This window comes from Pagrus major, chromosome 8 (genome assembly GCF_040436345.1).
Source record: "Pagrus major chromosome 8, Pma_NU_1.0".
NCBI lineage: Eukaryota > Metazoa > Chordata > Actinopteri > Spariformes > Sparidae > Pagrus > Pagrus major.
In genome coordinates this window covers 6,742,710-6,759,436 of record NC_133222.1, presented here as the reverse complement: position 1 = coordinate 6,759,436, position 16,727 = coordinate 6,742,710, and the positions used below count along the sequence as shown (strand labels likewise).

Here is a 16,727-nt window from a genome sequence, read left to right as displayed (position 1 = left end):
GTGAGTGGATGTAAAATGACAGGCTTCAGGATGCAAAATGTAAGAAGATGAATGTTTCCTTCAGGCAACAATGTCCTGCGTACGATCCACGGAGTCGGGGAAATGATGACTCAGATGGTGATGAGTCGGGGCGTGCCGCACAGCCTCCCCGACACCCCTCCCTCCCTGCGCTACGGGAAAGGACTCTTGCTGCCGGACATCGAGGACGTCATGGTGATGGACACCAAGCTGAAGATCATAGAGATCCTGCAAGTAAGCGCCACCTACTGGACGCACTTTTGGTGACTTCTGGAGTTATTCAACTGTTTGATTTTAACGTTTGATTGTGTTTTCCATGTGCTTTTTGTTTCCCTGTTAGTTCATCCTGAGCGTGAGGCTGGATTATAGGATCACATACTTGTTGTCCATCTACAAGAAAGAGTTTGGGGACAAGAGCATAACCGACAGCTCCGCCTCTGTGATGGAAATGCTCCCGATGACATGTGAGACTTTCTGCTCTCCTTAAAAAACAATATGAAGCGTTCATTCTGCCACACTTCACTGACTTGTTGTCCACTTAATTTTGTCCCCAGCTTCTGAACCAGACATCGATGAGATTGCAACCAAAGCAGAGAGCATGTTTGCAGGGAGGTTGGTGGAGATTTGCTTAAATATACTCAAACGTTATTACAAATAAAGATGTAAGCTGTTTATGAATGATCTGGCTCATTAGTCTCCTAAACCTGCCAGTATTGTGCTGACGTGTGCCTTTTTGTAATTCCAGCTCAGAGTTGAGCGCCGTGGAGCTGGACGACGAGGGTGGCCGGACGTTTCTGAGGGTACTGATCCATCTGATCATGCAGGATTACCCCCCGCTGGTGTCCGGCTCACTGCAGCTCATCTTCAAACACTTCAGCCAGAGAGCCGAGGTGCTGCAGGCCTTCAAACAGGTAGCGACAGAGTGCGGCGTTAGGCACTTCCTGAGTTAAGTGATTCTTGTCATGGTTGATGTAATCAGTTTGGATTAGGAGGGTTCTCCAAAGGGCCAAACGGCAGCGGCTGTAAACTGTCTCACTAAGAGCTTCCTCAGCTCCCATTTTAACAACTCGCTGAATTTCCAAAGTGGTGCAGTGAGACTTCTTGGCAGAGATGTGCTTTCACACACACTTGTTCTTTGTCTGGTTTATTTCTCATCAAGTGTGTGTGTGTGTGTGTGTGTGTGTGTGTGTGTGTGTTTTCCAGGTCCAGCTGCTGGTGTCTGAGCAGGACGTGGAGAACTACAAGCAGATCAAGACAGACCTGGATCAGCTGCGTCTGACTGTGGAGAAGTCAGAGCTGTGGGTGGAGAAGAGTGGTGTCTACAACGGTGAAGACCTGGGAGTCCGGCAGGGCAAAGAGCAGAACATCGAGGTGCTGTACCATCAGTTAATGGTGTCCACCATCGTAAAAGCAAAATTTCACACTTCAGATATTAGTGTGAAATGACATTTGTTTCCCCACAGGAAGTTACTATATTTATCGTAAACATCCCGTCAGTCACTCAGCTGCACTGTAAATGGCTTCTTTGTTTATTGTCTCTGTTATTCATCAGAGCTGTTTTGTTATCTTAGTGCAGGGGAATAATGAATAATAATATCTGGCAGAACAGGAAGCTGCTGTAAATCAGCTTTTATTAGTCCGGCCGGTAACATGTAGGGTGGTTTTTACATCATTCTTGTTGCAATAATGCAATAATAAGGACGATAAAGATCTGAGCTGGGATGTTTCCCACCGCACTGTGACGAATGCCTGGTAATTAGAGGCTGGATGTGGAGGTTATTGCATGCTAAAGATAACACTTTATAGATGTGTGCCTTCAAGTTTAAAGGTGCAATATGTTAAAAAGGGTTAGGGGTCAGTTTTTCATGTATTGTGTTGCAGAAATATCTACTGAAGTTAGCATGCTAACCAGCTAGCCCCGGCCTATCTTGAGTGTTAACACCAACACATTGATGCTCCGAGCTCCGAGCCCTGACTGCTAGCTGCACGGCTAACTAAGTTAACTAGCTTATGGTAGCTATAGTTAGCAGCAGTTAGCCGTTATTCTAGTAATATACCGCCCCCCCTTTGTTTAGAGTATAAATTTGACAAGATGCCAATCCTTACATATTGCACCTTTAATCACTAAAGGTCTGTTATTCATGTGTTTCTCTCTCCAGGAGGTCGTCCTGAGCCCAGTACAGGATGGAGATATCAAGCCTCAAATCGACAGCAACAAAGCAAACAACTACAACATTGTCAAAGAGGTGAGCTCCGTGTCTGTATCTCCTGCTTATTTATAACACTTTGTTCTGTAGTGTGTCTATAATAGCTGTGTGTGTGTCTGATATTCAGATCCTGCTGAGGCTCAGTAAGCTGTGTTATCCCAGTAAGAAGAGTCGTGTGCAGCAGCAGAGGCTGCTGAAGAACATGGGGGCTCACACTGTGGTGCTGGACCTGCTGCAGATCCCCTATGAGACGGTGAGTAATATTGAACTGGATGACTCCTCGCGCTTTATGTTTCTGTGAAATCTCTGTCCGTCCGTCTGACACTCCCTCTCATAATGCTTCCTTTTGTTTGTTTGGTTCTGCCTTCCCACAGAGCGATGAGAAGATGAACGAGATCATGACCCTGGCACATACGTTTCTGCAGAATTTCTGCAGAGGAAACCCTCAGAACCAAGTTCTGCTACATAAACACCTGAACCTCTTCCTCACTCCAGGGGTAAATTGATATGACGTCGCTGTTTTTTCCCCCTTGTTGATCTTCTTTGTCCTCTTTTCTGGCAGAATTAGCCTTTAATGAAATATACAAGTGATATTTTATCCTAGTTTTTATGAGCAGGTTCCAGGACCAGTTTCCTGTTGTACAATTAAATAAATGTACTTATTATATAAAGATCTTCTTCTGTGTTTTTCACCAGTTGCTGGAGGCGGAGACAATGCGTCACATCTTTATGAACAACTACCAGCTGTGCAACGAGATCAGCGACCGCGTGGTCCATCATTTCGTCCACTGCATCGAAACACACGGGAGACACGTTCAGTACCTCAAGTTCCTGGAAACCATCGTGAAAGCTGACGGGAAGTATGTGAAGAAATGTCAGGACAAAGTCATGACGGAGGTGAGAATGACATTCACGTCTCATTAAGCCACATGACAGTTTCCCAAAATAAGAAATATTAGCAGAGAAAGCAATTAATGCGCTTGTTACTATCACTGTTTATGTCCAGCTGGTGAACGGAGGCGAGGACGTGCTGGTGTTCTACAACGACCGCTCCTCCTTCCCGGTGCTGCTGCAGATGATGGGCTCCGAGCGAGAGCGGACGGATGAAGACGGAGCTCTGGCCTACCACAACACGCTGGTGGAGCTGCTGGCCGCCTGCACAGAGGGCAAAAACGTCTACACTGAGCTGAAATGCAACTCTCTGCTTCCACTGGACGACATTGTCAAAGTTGTCACTGATGTCCACTGTATACCAGAGGTGAGGGCTGGAGCATTTCACTAGAGAGCATTCATATAAATAACCCAATCATAACTTAAAGAGATCTTGGCCCCGATAAGAGCCAGTTGCAACCTTGGATCCTAAGGTGGGGCCTTTCTGGCTGTTCCAACGTCGAGGGCGCTTGACACTAGTGTTGTCAGGAGTTTAGAAATATCAATAAATATCGATGTTGAATATTTTAAATGGTTTTAATACTCATTTTTCGTATTATTGATACTGCAGCACTAGCTGTGTTTTTTCTGCTCTCCTCTCCGACAGTAAGTTGACCCATGCACCGCTGTAGTGCCCCCATCTCCTCCAGAGCTAAACAAACTTAGATGCTGTTGTTCTTAACACAAAGTACACAAGTATTGTTATATTTATATTTAAATACAAATCTGAAATGTTATGCCCTCAATGTTGTGCCAGCTTTTGCCCCGTGGTATCCAATCACAATATTTTATTTAAGTAAGTATTGTAGTGAAGTAAAAAATTCCAGTATTGTGACACATTATGCGACAAAATATGACAAAATTCTCAAGTTAGGCGACATGTTGAAAGTGCCGAGCAACACTTTTTTCTTTTATTCTTTTTATTTGTGAATATATATATATATATATATATATATATATATATATATATTTACATTTTGCCTTTTGCATTTTTGTGTCTCTAGTCTTCTTGTTTTCACGTTGCCTTTACCGTCTACATTTCTATTGTGATATTATCAGTAAGATAAGTTATATAAAGTGCTAGAAAAATAAAGGTATTGTAATTATTTCAAACTGAGAACAATATTTTGGCTACAATCTCTCTTAAGGCATCTTATTTCTTATTTCTTTAACCCCCAGGTGAAAACTGCCTACGTAAACTTCGTGAATCACTGCTACGTGGACACAGAGGTTGAAATGAAGGAGATCTACACCTCCAACCACATCTGGAAGCTCTTTGACAACTTCCTGGTGGACATGTCCAGAGTAAGGCTCTGTCAGATTTGAAGGTCACACATGTCTGCCTGATACTTTTCTAATGAGGCAGCATACACAAGACTTACTTATGTGCTAAATCTAATCACACACTGCATGTGAAGAGAAAATGATAGAGCTGCGACGTGAGGTTGAGCTCATTTTTGCTTTTGTATTTCAGGTGTGCAACACTACGACAGACCGCAACCACGCCGATCCTGCCCTGGAGAAGTATGTGACAGAGACGGTGATGGCCATTGTCAAGGGTTTCTTCAGCTCGCCGTTCTCTGTCAACCACTCCAACCTGCAGGTATTGTTTTCCACCTCTGACAGCTGGTTAGACGTGCCCGCACAGGGAGGCTCACTCACGTCACATCTGACTCCTTCGCCAACTTTTAGCTACTTTACAGTAAAATATTTGACAGCTGACTTCCTGCTTCACTCTACCTTCGCCTGAATCCTTCTCGTTTGATTGCAGACATTTGTACCTAAAGCAGCTGCTTCAGGTGTTTCATGCAGAAGTCTGTACTAACGTCTCCTATCAGAGACAATATTCAAGTGTTCCCATCAGAATTATCTGTCTTTCTCTGCACTTATGCCCTAAAAACCTGTATTCCCCGCTCTCTCTCCTCTTTTCACAGACAAACCAGTCTGTCTTCATCAAGCTGCTTCAGTCTTCTTTCAGGATCTACAACTGCACCTGGATCAACTCGCCTCAGAAGGCTAACATCGAGAGCTGCATAAAAACACTGGCTGACGTCGGTGAGCGTTGCTATTCTGCTGCCCAGACTTTTGAATGCAAACAGTAATGGAGATAGAAGCATTGAGGTACATTTAAAATTGCGTCATCTGACCCTTCATCTTCTTCCCTCAGCTAAGGCACGCGCCATAGCCATCCCAGTGGACCTGGACAGTCAGGTGAACACTTTGTCTCTCAAGGTCCACAGCACCATGGTGCAGCGAGCAGCCAAAGACTGGAGGATCTCTGCGCGCACACGACCTCGCAAGGAGCCCCTGGGCGGCCCTGACTACAAGAATATCATTGAGAAGCTGCAGGTGAGCACTTTTTAACAAGAATCCACAGAAAGGCTGGCATGCTAACATTTGCTGATTAGCACTAAGGCTGATGGGAATGTCATTATTTTCTAGGTATGTAAGTGTTGGACACATTTTATTTCTTGTCCTACATGTAAATTAAGGGGGTCACCAAAGTTAAGAGTTTATCCCGAGGGAGACATTAATGTCTGGACCACATTTGATGGCAATCCATTCAATAGTTCTTGATGCATTTCACTTAAAAAAATGAAATAATCAATATCATGATGGCTCTAGAGGAAAAGTTTGGGCATCAGCAAAGTTACTAGGCTCCGGGTGATGCATGAAAAAGTTTCTGAGATATTTGAGTCTGAACAAGAACGATAGACCTGACCCATGGTCTTTAGTATCAATCTCTCCAGGACAGCATCTCCTTGAGCTCTTCTCCGTGTCTCTCTGTGACGTGCAGGGGGTCGTGTCTCTTCTAGAGGAGCAGTTCAGTCCGAAGGTTCAGGCAGAGTTTTCTGTGCTGGTGGACGTTCTTCACAGCCCCGAGCTGCTGTTTCCAGAGGCTGCACGGTTACGCTGCGAGAGCGGAGCTTTCATGTCCAAGTAAGTCACCGTGTATAACCCACAGTATGTATGGAACAAAAAGAACACATACCCAACTTCTGAAAGCCTGGAGGCCGCATTTTAAAGTGTTCGTGTAGCTGCGTGACTGATGTAGTGGTTTGGAGGTGGATGAGTTAAGATTTTGGACAGAAAAGCTGGTATTCAATGTGTGCCGAGTTAAAGATTGCCTCCTCGAAAGATGACAAGTAATTGTGAAGTAATATAATGTACTGTAAATAATCAGTGTTGCAAAAAGGCATCACTGAGTAGAAAATAAAGAGATCACGTTAAAACATTACTCTGGTAAAAGTGAAAGTCTAAAAGTGTCTGATATTAAATGTACTCAAGTCTCAACAGAACATGTAAAAGTAAATGATACATATATTTACATGCAAGTGTTGTCATGATATGGATATGAATATGTGACACCATGATAACAAGGCGTGTGTACTGTGTGTTGAGCACAACAGCAAACCTTTTATATAAACCTGGAGATGAAAGGTTTGGATATTAATTCAAATTGTACTCAGTGCTCAATTATGATTTTATGCATACTAATGCATACTTAAGTACGAGTAAAATTACAGACTTAATTACAGTAATTTGAGTAGATGCAATTGGTTACTTTCACCCCTGAGAATCAATGTTTTTTTTATTGCTGGTAAAATAAATACATTTAAAAGTGCGCTACTTTGACTGTGATGCAAAACTACAGTATTTGCATCCAAAATGTAGTTGAGTGGAAATATGTAGTAACAGATAATATACCTCCAAGTTGTACTTAAGTACATTACTTGAGTAAAATGTACTTAGTTACATTCCAAAGCAAAAAAAAAAAAATTAAATAAATGAACATTACAAACATCTAGCTAAAAAAAATAAATAATTAATGTAACTCTGGTCAAACAACTCAAACTAAAATATTCCACTCATCTCCTAACAAATTAGTTTGATACATCATCAGACCTCCGGGGGTGCTGTTACCCTGCTGCTGCTGCTGTTTGACCTCCCTGGAGAGACACAAAAGGAGATCTCACCTGTGGCGATCGATAAAAAGCATTTGCTTTGTTTTTTTACTTGTGAGCCAGTGACTGCATTAGCAGGACGCGGCCATAAATGATCTGGCACTTCTCTTGTCACCCTGTCAGACTGATTAAACACACCAAGAAGTTAATGGACAAAGAGGAGAAGCTGTGTATCAAGATCCTGCAGACACTCCGAGAGATGCTGGACAAGAAGGAGTGCTTTGAGGAGACTGTGAGTACTTAGACCCAAACGAGGTTTACGTTCAATTATTTCTCACTTTTAGAAGCCAGAATTTTAGGATTCTACGAGAAAATCTCATACTCTCACTGGTGCATGAAAAAACACATTAATTAGGTACAATTATCTTAAAGTTTAGAGTGGATTTAGCCGCGTCCTCAAGTGTCAGCAGTGCTGCTCTCCTATCAGCAGTGCAGTGTAGTCCTTGTTTTCTCCCAGGTCTGTCGGCCCAGAGCCCAGACTCCCCTTCATCAGTATGCTGTGGGCCTTTCTATGTTACATAAGGCAGGGAGGCACTTGAGGACACACTCACACTGAGAGGGAGAATAGGAGGGGAGGAAGTAAGGGAAGGAGGAGGAGGCGGAGGAAGAGGAGGAGGAGGGGGGGCAAGCACTGAACAAACAAATCAATACTGCAGCGAGTGGGGGGTGCGGGAGCCCGTCTCCTGCTGCACCCCCTCTCAGCCAGAGGCCTTGGAAAGTGAATGACAAGAGTTGGTAGAGGAGACTTAAAGAGCGGGCAGTGTGTGGATGTTTGTGCACAGCAAGGGTGCGGAGGCCAAGGTCTGAAAAAAAAAGTGAGGTGTGAAATCACCTCTGGAAGGTTCAGGAGAGTTTGTTCCAGCTGTGCTGCGAGATGCAATCCACACAACATGAGGCGCTCCAGACTTCAATAAGAAGACAACCGCTCCAAAGGATTGTCTGGAAGTCAGATAATTGTGCTAAACGTGGGGGGACGGCACGTGCGGCTTCATGCAGCCACGTACTAAAGGCTGTTTATGTTGCACCAGATCATCAGCTGTTAAAACATAATGCATGCATGTGGCTTTATCCTCTATTTCAGCGTGATTGCATTACTAGCTTTCTCACTATCGTACATGTCAGCCAGTGTCACTTACAGCTGCCTGAGGAATCCGAGTTTTGTTTTCCCTATTTGTACGTGCGTCTTGTGTCAGTCAGCCGAGCTGTTTTTCTATTATTTTTTTTTTTTTCGAAAGGCAAATTATTCAACAGTTGTGTGGAACAAGATCAGAGGAATTCAAAGTGGAAAAACAGTCACTTTTAAAAAAAAAAAAAAAGCGGCTCGGCGCATTCGAGAAGCCAGACAGTGCGGTAACGATATGTGAAATGTCAGTTTGTGTAGGTGTGCGTGAGTGTGCTCGAGCATGTATTTGTGGCCTCTCTTTGTCATATCCCTGTAGCCCTGAGCGTGGAGCTGCAGCCTCACTGCACAGGAGAAAGAGGGAGGGAGGGAGGGAGGGAGGGAGGGAGAGAGAGAAACGATTGATGGAAATAATGAGAGAGGGAGAGGCAGACAGACAAAAAACAGAAGGAGAGAGAGACAGAGTGACAGCATAGGCAGCAGAGGTTGGTGGCTCCCCTGGGATGCAACGAGTGGGTGGAGGAGAGCGAGAGAGAGAAAGAGATGGAGGGAGGGAGGGAGGGAGGGAGGCAGCCATGTGAGGAGCCATGTGAGTGGAAGGGAAAAAAAAAAGTGGGCAGCGGCTGCAGGGTGAGGGATTGGAGAGAAGCGGAGTCTGCTCAGTCTATGAGGAGACAGGGCAGGGGGTGCGCTTACGTAACAGCCTGCAGTGGCTGAGCCAGCGTCACGTGGACCATCATGTTCTCCCTCCCTCCCTCCCTCCATCCTCCCTCCCTCCCTCCTTACTCTCACTCTTCTGTCCGCTCACTGCCTCTCTCTTCCTCCTTTGCCCCCTCCACGCATTGTCTCAGTCTATCGCGTTCTGTCCGCCCAGCCGAGTTATTCTCCGTCTATCTCTCTCTTCCCCTCTCTTCCCACCCAGGCCCCTGGTCTCTGTTCTGCCCGGGTCACGCCAGGAGCGCTGACCGGGCGGCGAGGGAGAGATCTTGCAGTAGCCACAGTATAGAGATGTGTTGGCTCTGACTGCTGCACTTCACTTGTTTTGGCTGTCAGATAACGGGCAGCTTTATAAATGTTTGTGCTCCCACTTGGCCCGCAAGATGTCTGGGGTGAGGGAGGCTTTTCAGGGAAAAAATGAAAAGACATGCATACTGATACTGTGTACAAACATTACAAGGGAGAAAATAGAATAGAATACCAGGGTTGAGAGATGGTGCCTTAAAACAATGTCACAATATTTTGTGATATTGTCTCTCAATATTTTATTTGTATGATAATGGCTGGGTGACAAAATCAAATATCCCAATTTTTAGAGCAAATACGTTGATATTGATAATGTGAAAAATATTAAATAATCATTGTAATGTGGATATAAGTGGGTAAAGGCAAATATTAGAACAAGTACTGTAGAAAATAGAATTATATCGCTTTACTGAGGACAACACTATCACGATACAACGCTGATCTCATCCCATATCACTTAAAAGATTAAAAGATAAGGCCGGCGTTTTACTTTACTTGTCTGATTTTCAAATTCCATGAAAAAGCCAATAATGCATCAATCCGTCTTCCCTACCGTGTCTGTGATTCTCAACTCCAAGCACGTGTTGCTACTGAAGACGTAAAACTTTAAAAACTTGGTCACAATATATAGTTTCATCTTTAAATTAAAAAAAAAAATGCTGTGTAATTTCTTAAATCATCTGGGCAATGTAGTTTTTTTTTAATTAATGCTACTCGAGCAGGAATTAATAATGCATTTGTGGACTATTTTCATCTCTGGATTAATAAACATTTGATGTGCGACTAGCATTTAAAGCACCAGGATGTCGTATGTCGTCGGATTCAAGGCAGTTAATCGCCGTGTGCGTTGAAATGGCACCAGGGTGGAGAGTCGCGGTGGCCTGTTGGCTCGGATGCTCTCCTGTCCACCTCTGAATAAAGTCTGAAATGAAACGCTTTGAAACTGCCGACATTAACTTGTTATGCATTGACTAAAAATAAACTACAGTTTTCATGTGTCTGCCGGTTATTAACATAAAAGTTTATGGCACAGAGGAATAAGTTAAATCGTGCTTTGAATACACAGACTTTACTTTTAATGATGATCACTTCACTTTCAGTTTTAATCTCCTTCTATTCATGGGATCGGTTGACGATAAAAAGACTATAGAATATAACCAAACCTTCCCTTTTATTAACTTTAAACGATCTTCTGCAAGCACACGCATGCATGTGTATGTAACGTGCTCTCGTGTGCACACGTAAGCGTGTCGTCTTGTTTACCGGGGATTGAAAAAAGCCAGTTATGTAATATAAACCACTCTCACACTCTCGTTCCTCCCTCTCTTTCACACTCATCCCTGTCATTCACACGCCGTCTCCCTGTCCGTCTGTCCGTCTTCCCCCCCTTCCCTCTCTTTTCTTTCTTGCCTGCCAACTTTCACACCACCTGCCCAAGGCAAAGCAGATTTACAGATTACCACCCTCTCAATGCTAAGCGCATCACACAGACGCATGTAGACGGAAAGCTTCGCTCAGACAGACACACACACACGCACACACACCCACTTACAGGCGTGCAGTGCCACGCTGGCCGTCCCTGTGTGAGCTCATCCTGCTGGGTTTTCCCTGTTTGTTTGTCTTCTCCTGGGAGTAGTGGAACATGGCTTAGGTTCATCCAGAGGGAGCGGGTCAGGCATAGAGCTGGGTTAGCTCTCGGATAGTTTGACCTTTGGCTGGATTCAGGCTGACATCAGCATGCTGAGTCAAGCCAGAAAGTTGGAGTTAGGACATTTCAAACCTATATCTATATCTATAAGCTAAAAAACACGACAAAAGTTTGTGTGAAAATCAGTGTTGTGTGTTTGAGTCGCCGAGGTCGTCCCTTCCTTCCTCGCAGCCCTCGCTTCCCTTGATCCATCAGTCAGGTGTCTGTTACTGGAGTATTATGCTTTGGTTTCCATGGCGATGAGGGATTAGCACATGTTGTTTGTCTGTCTGGTCTGGCTGCGACTGGGCACAGGAAGTCTGTGTACCCTGTGCAGAAATGCCTTCAGAGCAGGAGCACGGTGACTGACTGCCGAACTCTTCCAGCCCCCGAGCCGCAGAGGAAACAGGCGTCCTGGAGAAACCACTTGTTAAAAATGCGCAGCGCCTCGACTTCATGCATCTGAGGGCCGCTATGAATGAGATTAATTGTCATTGTGAACAGTGTTTCGACACACTTCATAGCGCGTTATCGAATCTGACTGCATGTGAGTTAGGTCTCTTGTGCTCAGGGGAGCACATGACAGGCAACAGGATGAATCTTGTGAATTGCAGCTTGTGTTCGGACTGATTGCTTCCTGCTTTTAATTTTGCTAATGCACATAAGAGAGTAGAGTTTAGTAAACCTAATTTTCGCTCCTGGTTGACACTGTCCTTTGTGGTCATTTCTGAGAGTGTGCTTTGTCCTGTTAAATGTGTCTCAGTCAGTGTTTATTTGTGTCTACTTGTGACCTTTGTTCCTCTTTCCATTTCAATATTAGATTAAGACTTTTCCTCTCGCCTCATTACATAATTTGGCAATGGTAACAGCTATCAAAAATAATAGTGATCACAGCTCATTAGGGCTGTGACTCTGTATTCAATTTGATTCAAGGGCTGGGTAGCATCGGCTTTTTTAATCAAGATTAAATTGCGGCTGCATCGGTCGCAGATGCTGGAAAATGACGTAATAGCAAAGGAAAAAGTCTCAAGTCGTGACAGCATGTGTCAGTGGTCAAGAGTAGACGCTCACCTACACTGATGGGAAAAACACTCCACACACACTACAGACTCAGGAATGACTGTTGAGATGATTCAACACCTCAAATGAACAAGAGTCTGCAGCCACACTAGCAGCTCTGTGAGGATGGCGTCAGCATGCTCACATGCCCAGAATCACAATGCTATCTTTGCTGAATGGCACCGAATCCAATTTCTGCTGAGGCTGATGGGAAGGTCATTAGTTTTTACAGGTATTTTCAGATTAGGATTTTGACCTGATGATGGCGTTCGATAGGAAAGTTAAGAGGCCATCGTTACTACGATGCCTCCTTTTGGGGGAGATGAGTGTCTGTACCAACATTTAAAAGTTGTTGAGATATTTCAGTCTGGTCCAAAGACATTATTAGTCTTTTTTATCAGGAGGTGTTTCTCTTTTTTTGTCCACCTTATATACGTGCTCTGCTACCAGTGAGACGGAGGAAATAAACAAGCCTCACCATCTGATCTTCAGCAATATAGTCAACAATCTCGATTGGCGCTTAACGACGTTAGTGAATCACATGTAACACTTCCACAGTGAACCGGGCAGCTGACAGTTGGCCTTTTCCTGGATGTTGTTTACGCTGCTGCTGCTGCTGCTGCTCTCATCGGTCTTTCCCCGAACCAGTCCCACCAATTGCTCTCACATGTGTGCTTAATTTGTTGTGCCGATTCGCTTGTTTGTTGGGTAAAAGCATTTCATGTGTTGTGGAATTGCAAGCTTGAAAACATTGTAAATGACGGCACATGATGCGTGTCTCTCCATGCACGAGTGTGTGTTTTTCAGATGCGTGTGCTGTGATAGACTGTTGACCCTGTGTTGTGTACTGACCGTGGTTCAGGAAATGTTTCATATTTGAATAGCATCACCTAACATAGCCTCGCACGGTAGCATTAAAGTGCATTAACAATAATTCACACTTACTCTGTAAGTGCAGCTCCTGTGTGTTTACCCTGTGTCATGACTCATGAGGTCACGAGTCAAAGCCACTACCATACATTCACACGTGTTGTCTGCAAATTTGATTTGATTCAAGGGAATTCTTGGCAGCTTATAAACGATAAACTCTGCCCTAGAAATCTTTCTCTATTTCCTTTAATTAGTTCCAGATTAGTTATTTCTAGGAAATTTTCAAATTCTCATGACATAGAAATGTCCAGAAAAATCTAGCAAGAAAACAAGACTACAAGCCAACATTCATTTCTTCTTAAACGTCTGCAAATTTTCTGTTTGTCGCTAAGATTATTACAATAGATGCCAGCTGTCCTGATCTGCTGTGTTTTAGCTGGCATTAGCATTAGCTAGCCGGCATTATTCTGGTAGATAAATCCAGAATTCTGTCAATTAGGGCTGCAAGATAGGTTAAAACAAACCAGATTGTTATTGCTTTGACAGATATTGCCTTTGTGGGATGATTCACTAATAGCAGGAATGATTAGTTTTGCATCAGAACTCTAAAAAGTATTAAAACCCTGATGATGTGACATTTGTTGGAGTCTGTACCAAACAAACATTAAGATGCAGTTTGTCGAACATTTTCCAGCTTCTGCAATTTGGATATTCCACAGCAGGATAGCAATTTTGATAGCATTTCAAATAATTGTGCCGTGATTAAGAAAAGTGGGTTAAGAATACAGAAAAATGTGCATATTTCTAAGTGAAACATCTCCTCTAATGCCAAAAAAAACATTCCCTGATAAAATAAAGATGACACGACCTCACTGTCCTCAATATTAGCTACCGACCTGCCCGTGTCCTCCCACATCTCCACTCTCCTTAATAATCATGAAAAATAAAGTGTCTGCACTAAAACAGCAGGATAATGCGACTGTATGCATCTTGATTTCCTGATTTGGTCCTATTCATAAACAACCCCTCGGTGAGAAAGCCTTGCACAACACACTGATATGGATATGTATTACATTACGGAAGGATCCCAGCTTTTCATTTTCCCTCCGGTTCCAGGCTGACTCCTTAGAGACAACTGATGTCTTTATTAGATAACATGCTACACATCGTTTCATACTGTGCATGGTCAGATTGAGTTTCAGTACGATCTGGAAAACGACAACAACAGTACAAGGTAGAGTTTCAGTCTGAAACCCCTCTCGCTGAACAAAGTGTGTTGACTGCAGCTTCTGCTGGGACCTAATTGTTGCTTCCTGATGGTGAAGTTGTTGGATGTTGCTCAGCCCTCGCAAGGGGAAGCTCGACTTGTACTGTGTCACGGTGTTCTTGATCAGTGTTCCCCACTGTTTACAAGCACACACACACACACACACACACACACACACACACACACACACACACACACACACACACACACACACACACACACACACTGACTCCTCTCAGGTTTCTGTTGTGTGAGAAAGTAACAAGTAACACAGAAAAGAAAACTATTAGCTTTCCCGATCTGAACCTTGTTTGGGCAGCATCCTCCTCCTCTGTGGCCTGAGTCTCCTCTATAATCGACCTTGTCTGACCTGAGCAGCTCAAGCGTCCCCCCGCCTGTTCCCGGCACTGTCTGTCTGGTTCGCAGCTGGTGCTGCCCTCCGCTGCCTGCGTGAGTTTTCAGACCACCTAAAGAAGCATAGTTCAGGCTGGTGTTTGAGTCTTTTTTCTCTCCACGCGTCTCTCCGGGGTTGAGGAGAACTGTCGACAGCAGAGCTGCGAGCGGGCTGGCAGAGGGAGGGAGGGAGGGAGGGGGGAGAAAAGAAAAGGGGGTGCGAGGTTGCTGGAGGTGGGGATCAGCAGCTCATCCCCGGCTTGGACACCAGAGCCGCAGTGTGGCGTGCCGGTGCACATTTTAAAACACCGCGACTGTCTGCTTCTCGCTAGGTTGTGTTTGTTCCTATCCTCCCTCACCCCCCTCACCCCTCCCTCCCCCCCTCCCTCCCTCCCTCCCTCCCTTACTTCTGTCAGTTCTTCAGCCTCTATTTCTATCTCTCTTTCTTTTCTCGTGGCTCTTACATCACCTGACTGGAGTTTTTTCTCGTCAATGCAGCAGCAAGCAGATGAGTCAGGCTGGGCTGACTCTCCTCTACCGCCATCCTGCCTCCCCTCTCCTTTCCTCTCCTCTCCTCTCCTCTCCTCTCCTCTCCTCTCCTCTCCTCTCCTCTCCTCTCCTCTCCTCTCCTCTCCTCTCCTCTACTCTCTCTCTCTGCAGACCTAGCCAGCAGACTGCATCGCCCAGAAGGGAGGCGAACAGGAGCACAAACCTGTCACCCCCCTTTTCAACTTCCCCCGCCTGAGCGCTTCTTTCACTGGCGTTTGAGAGTAGTGCAACACCAACACGTCCTGTGTCAGAAAAAGGGAAAACGTTGAGTCAAACATGATTCGATCAGTCAAAGTGCGCGCATCGAGACGCCTTATAGAGTGTAGTTGCACTGACGTCTGTGTGTTGCGGTGTGGAAAACGAGAGAGGCTAGCTCAATAGATGCTCACCCTCAGTTCAAGAAGTGTGTGTGTGTGTGTGTGTGTGTGTGTTTGTGAGACAGTCAGCCAGACAGTGCAGGCAGACAAGTGTCTCTGCTGACTGCAGATGAGATGGAGTGTTTACTGACACAGGGAGCATCAGCTACACGTGCTCCTCCATATCTTCACTCGCCGGTGCACTTACGTTGAGGCTCTTCAGCTGGACTGTACCTGGGCAGCCTTTGTGGCGAGGTACGGCGGTGCATCATTTGTCTGATCTCTCAGTGTCAAAGCATTGATCTGGTCTTATTTTTTCTCTCAGGGAGCAGTCTGGAGTGTTGTTGCCAATCTACTGTCGACAGTGACTTTAGTCCTTTTGCGGCATTATAGTTTTGCTTGCTTGCAATGCACCAGAAATTTACTGTAAACAGCGACTACTGTCAACGTCGATCACAAAGGCAGCTGCACAAATGAATCATATTGAGCTGAATACCAATTAGCAGCATGCATCAGCTTAAACAGAGGTGTGACTATCACAATAAGGGAACTTGCAGATGGACGGAGAGGGAAGATGTACGCTCATGTGCCAGTCACAAACACCGCAAAAGGAAAAGGATTTAAAACGCATCACAGACACGAGGAGGCTGCTTCAACTGAGAGGAATTGTCATTATTGATCGTCATAAATCTGACCACTAATTTCTTGTGTTTACATGCAACATTCACTGCCACTAGATGTCGCACTAGAGCACCGGCATCTCAGACCAAAGCAAACGGGTGCATAGGCAACAGCTCCATATCAAGAAACGGTCGTTACATTGTCCCCTCAAAGCCGCCAGATCTCACTGACATAATCCTTCATTTCACATCGCAGGTCATCATAAAACTCATAAAACGAAACAAAACCATCTTGGTTAGTCTTTCCACTGTTCCGATGATCAGCAGCTCTGTTTTGGTTGAGATAAACTCTTTATTCAGCGAATTAGACATGGAAATATTCTGGCTTTACATGCTGTTAATCCCAACTGTACATTGGTAACCTACCCAGAGCATTTTCATGTTGAAAAGACGTTAATCGGGACAAAACCAAACCTATTGTCACCGACTAAAGGCGCTGATTAAACGTTCTAATTTAGACCATATTTGACTAGGATATGCAGTACTGTAAATCCAATACAAAATTATGATAGGCTGATAATTACACACTGTGGAGGATGAAAAATGTCTCTTTTGTGCATCCAATAACATATGTTGAGCATCATTTTACTGGGTCAGAGATCA

General features: G+C 44.6%; 1 protein-coding gene across 2 annotated transcripts in view; it reads left to right on the top strand.

Moving 5' to 3' along the window:
• itpr2 (inositol 1,4,5-trisphosphate receptor, type 2) overlaps positions 1-16,727 on the top strand; it is a 67,081-nt gene that overhangs the window by 22,090 nt on the left and 28,264 nt on the right. For both annotated transcript variants that reach the window (XM_073471464.1, XM_073471463.1), the window contains exons 22-37: positions 65-252; positions 359-482; positions 573-630; positions 764-929; positions 1,222-1,389; positions 2,178-2,264; positions 2,353-2,478; positions 2,600-2,722; positions 2,922-3,122; positions 3,232-3,483; positions 4,335-4,460; positions 4,630-4,758; positions 5,090-5,210; positions 5,323-5,504; positions 5,953-6,095; positions 7,244-7,352. In XM_073471464.1, the coding sequence (XP_073327565.1) occupies positions 65-252; positions 359-482; positions 573-630; positions 764-929; positions 1,222-1,389; positions 2,178-2,264; positions 2,353-2,478; positions 2,600-2,722; positions 2,922-3,122; positions 3,232-3,483; positions 4,335-4,460; positions 4,630-4,758; positions 5,090-5,210; positions 5,323-5,504; positions 5,953-6,095; positions 7,244-7,352 (2,303 nt within the window). The remainder of the gene's footprint in view (positions 1-64; positions 253-358; positions 483-572; positions 631-763; positions 930-1,221; positions 1,390-2,177; positions 2,265-2,352; positions 2,479-2,599; positions 2,723-2,921; positions 3,123-3,231; positions 3,484-4,334; positions 4,461-4,629; positions 4,759-5,089; positions 5,211-5,322; positions 5,505-5,952; positions 6,096-7,243; positions 7,353-16,727) is intronic.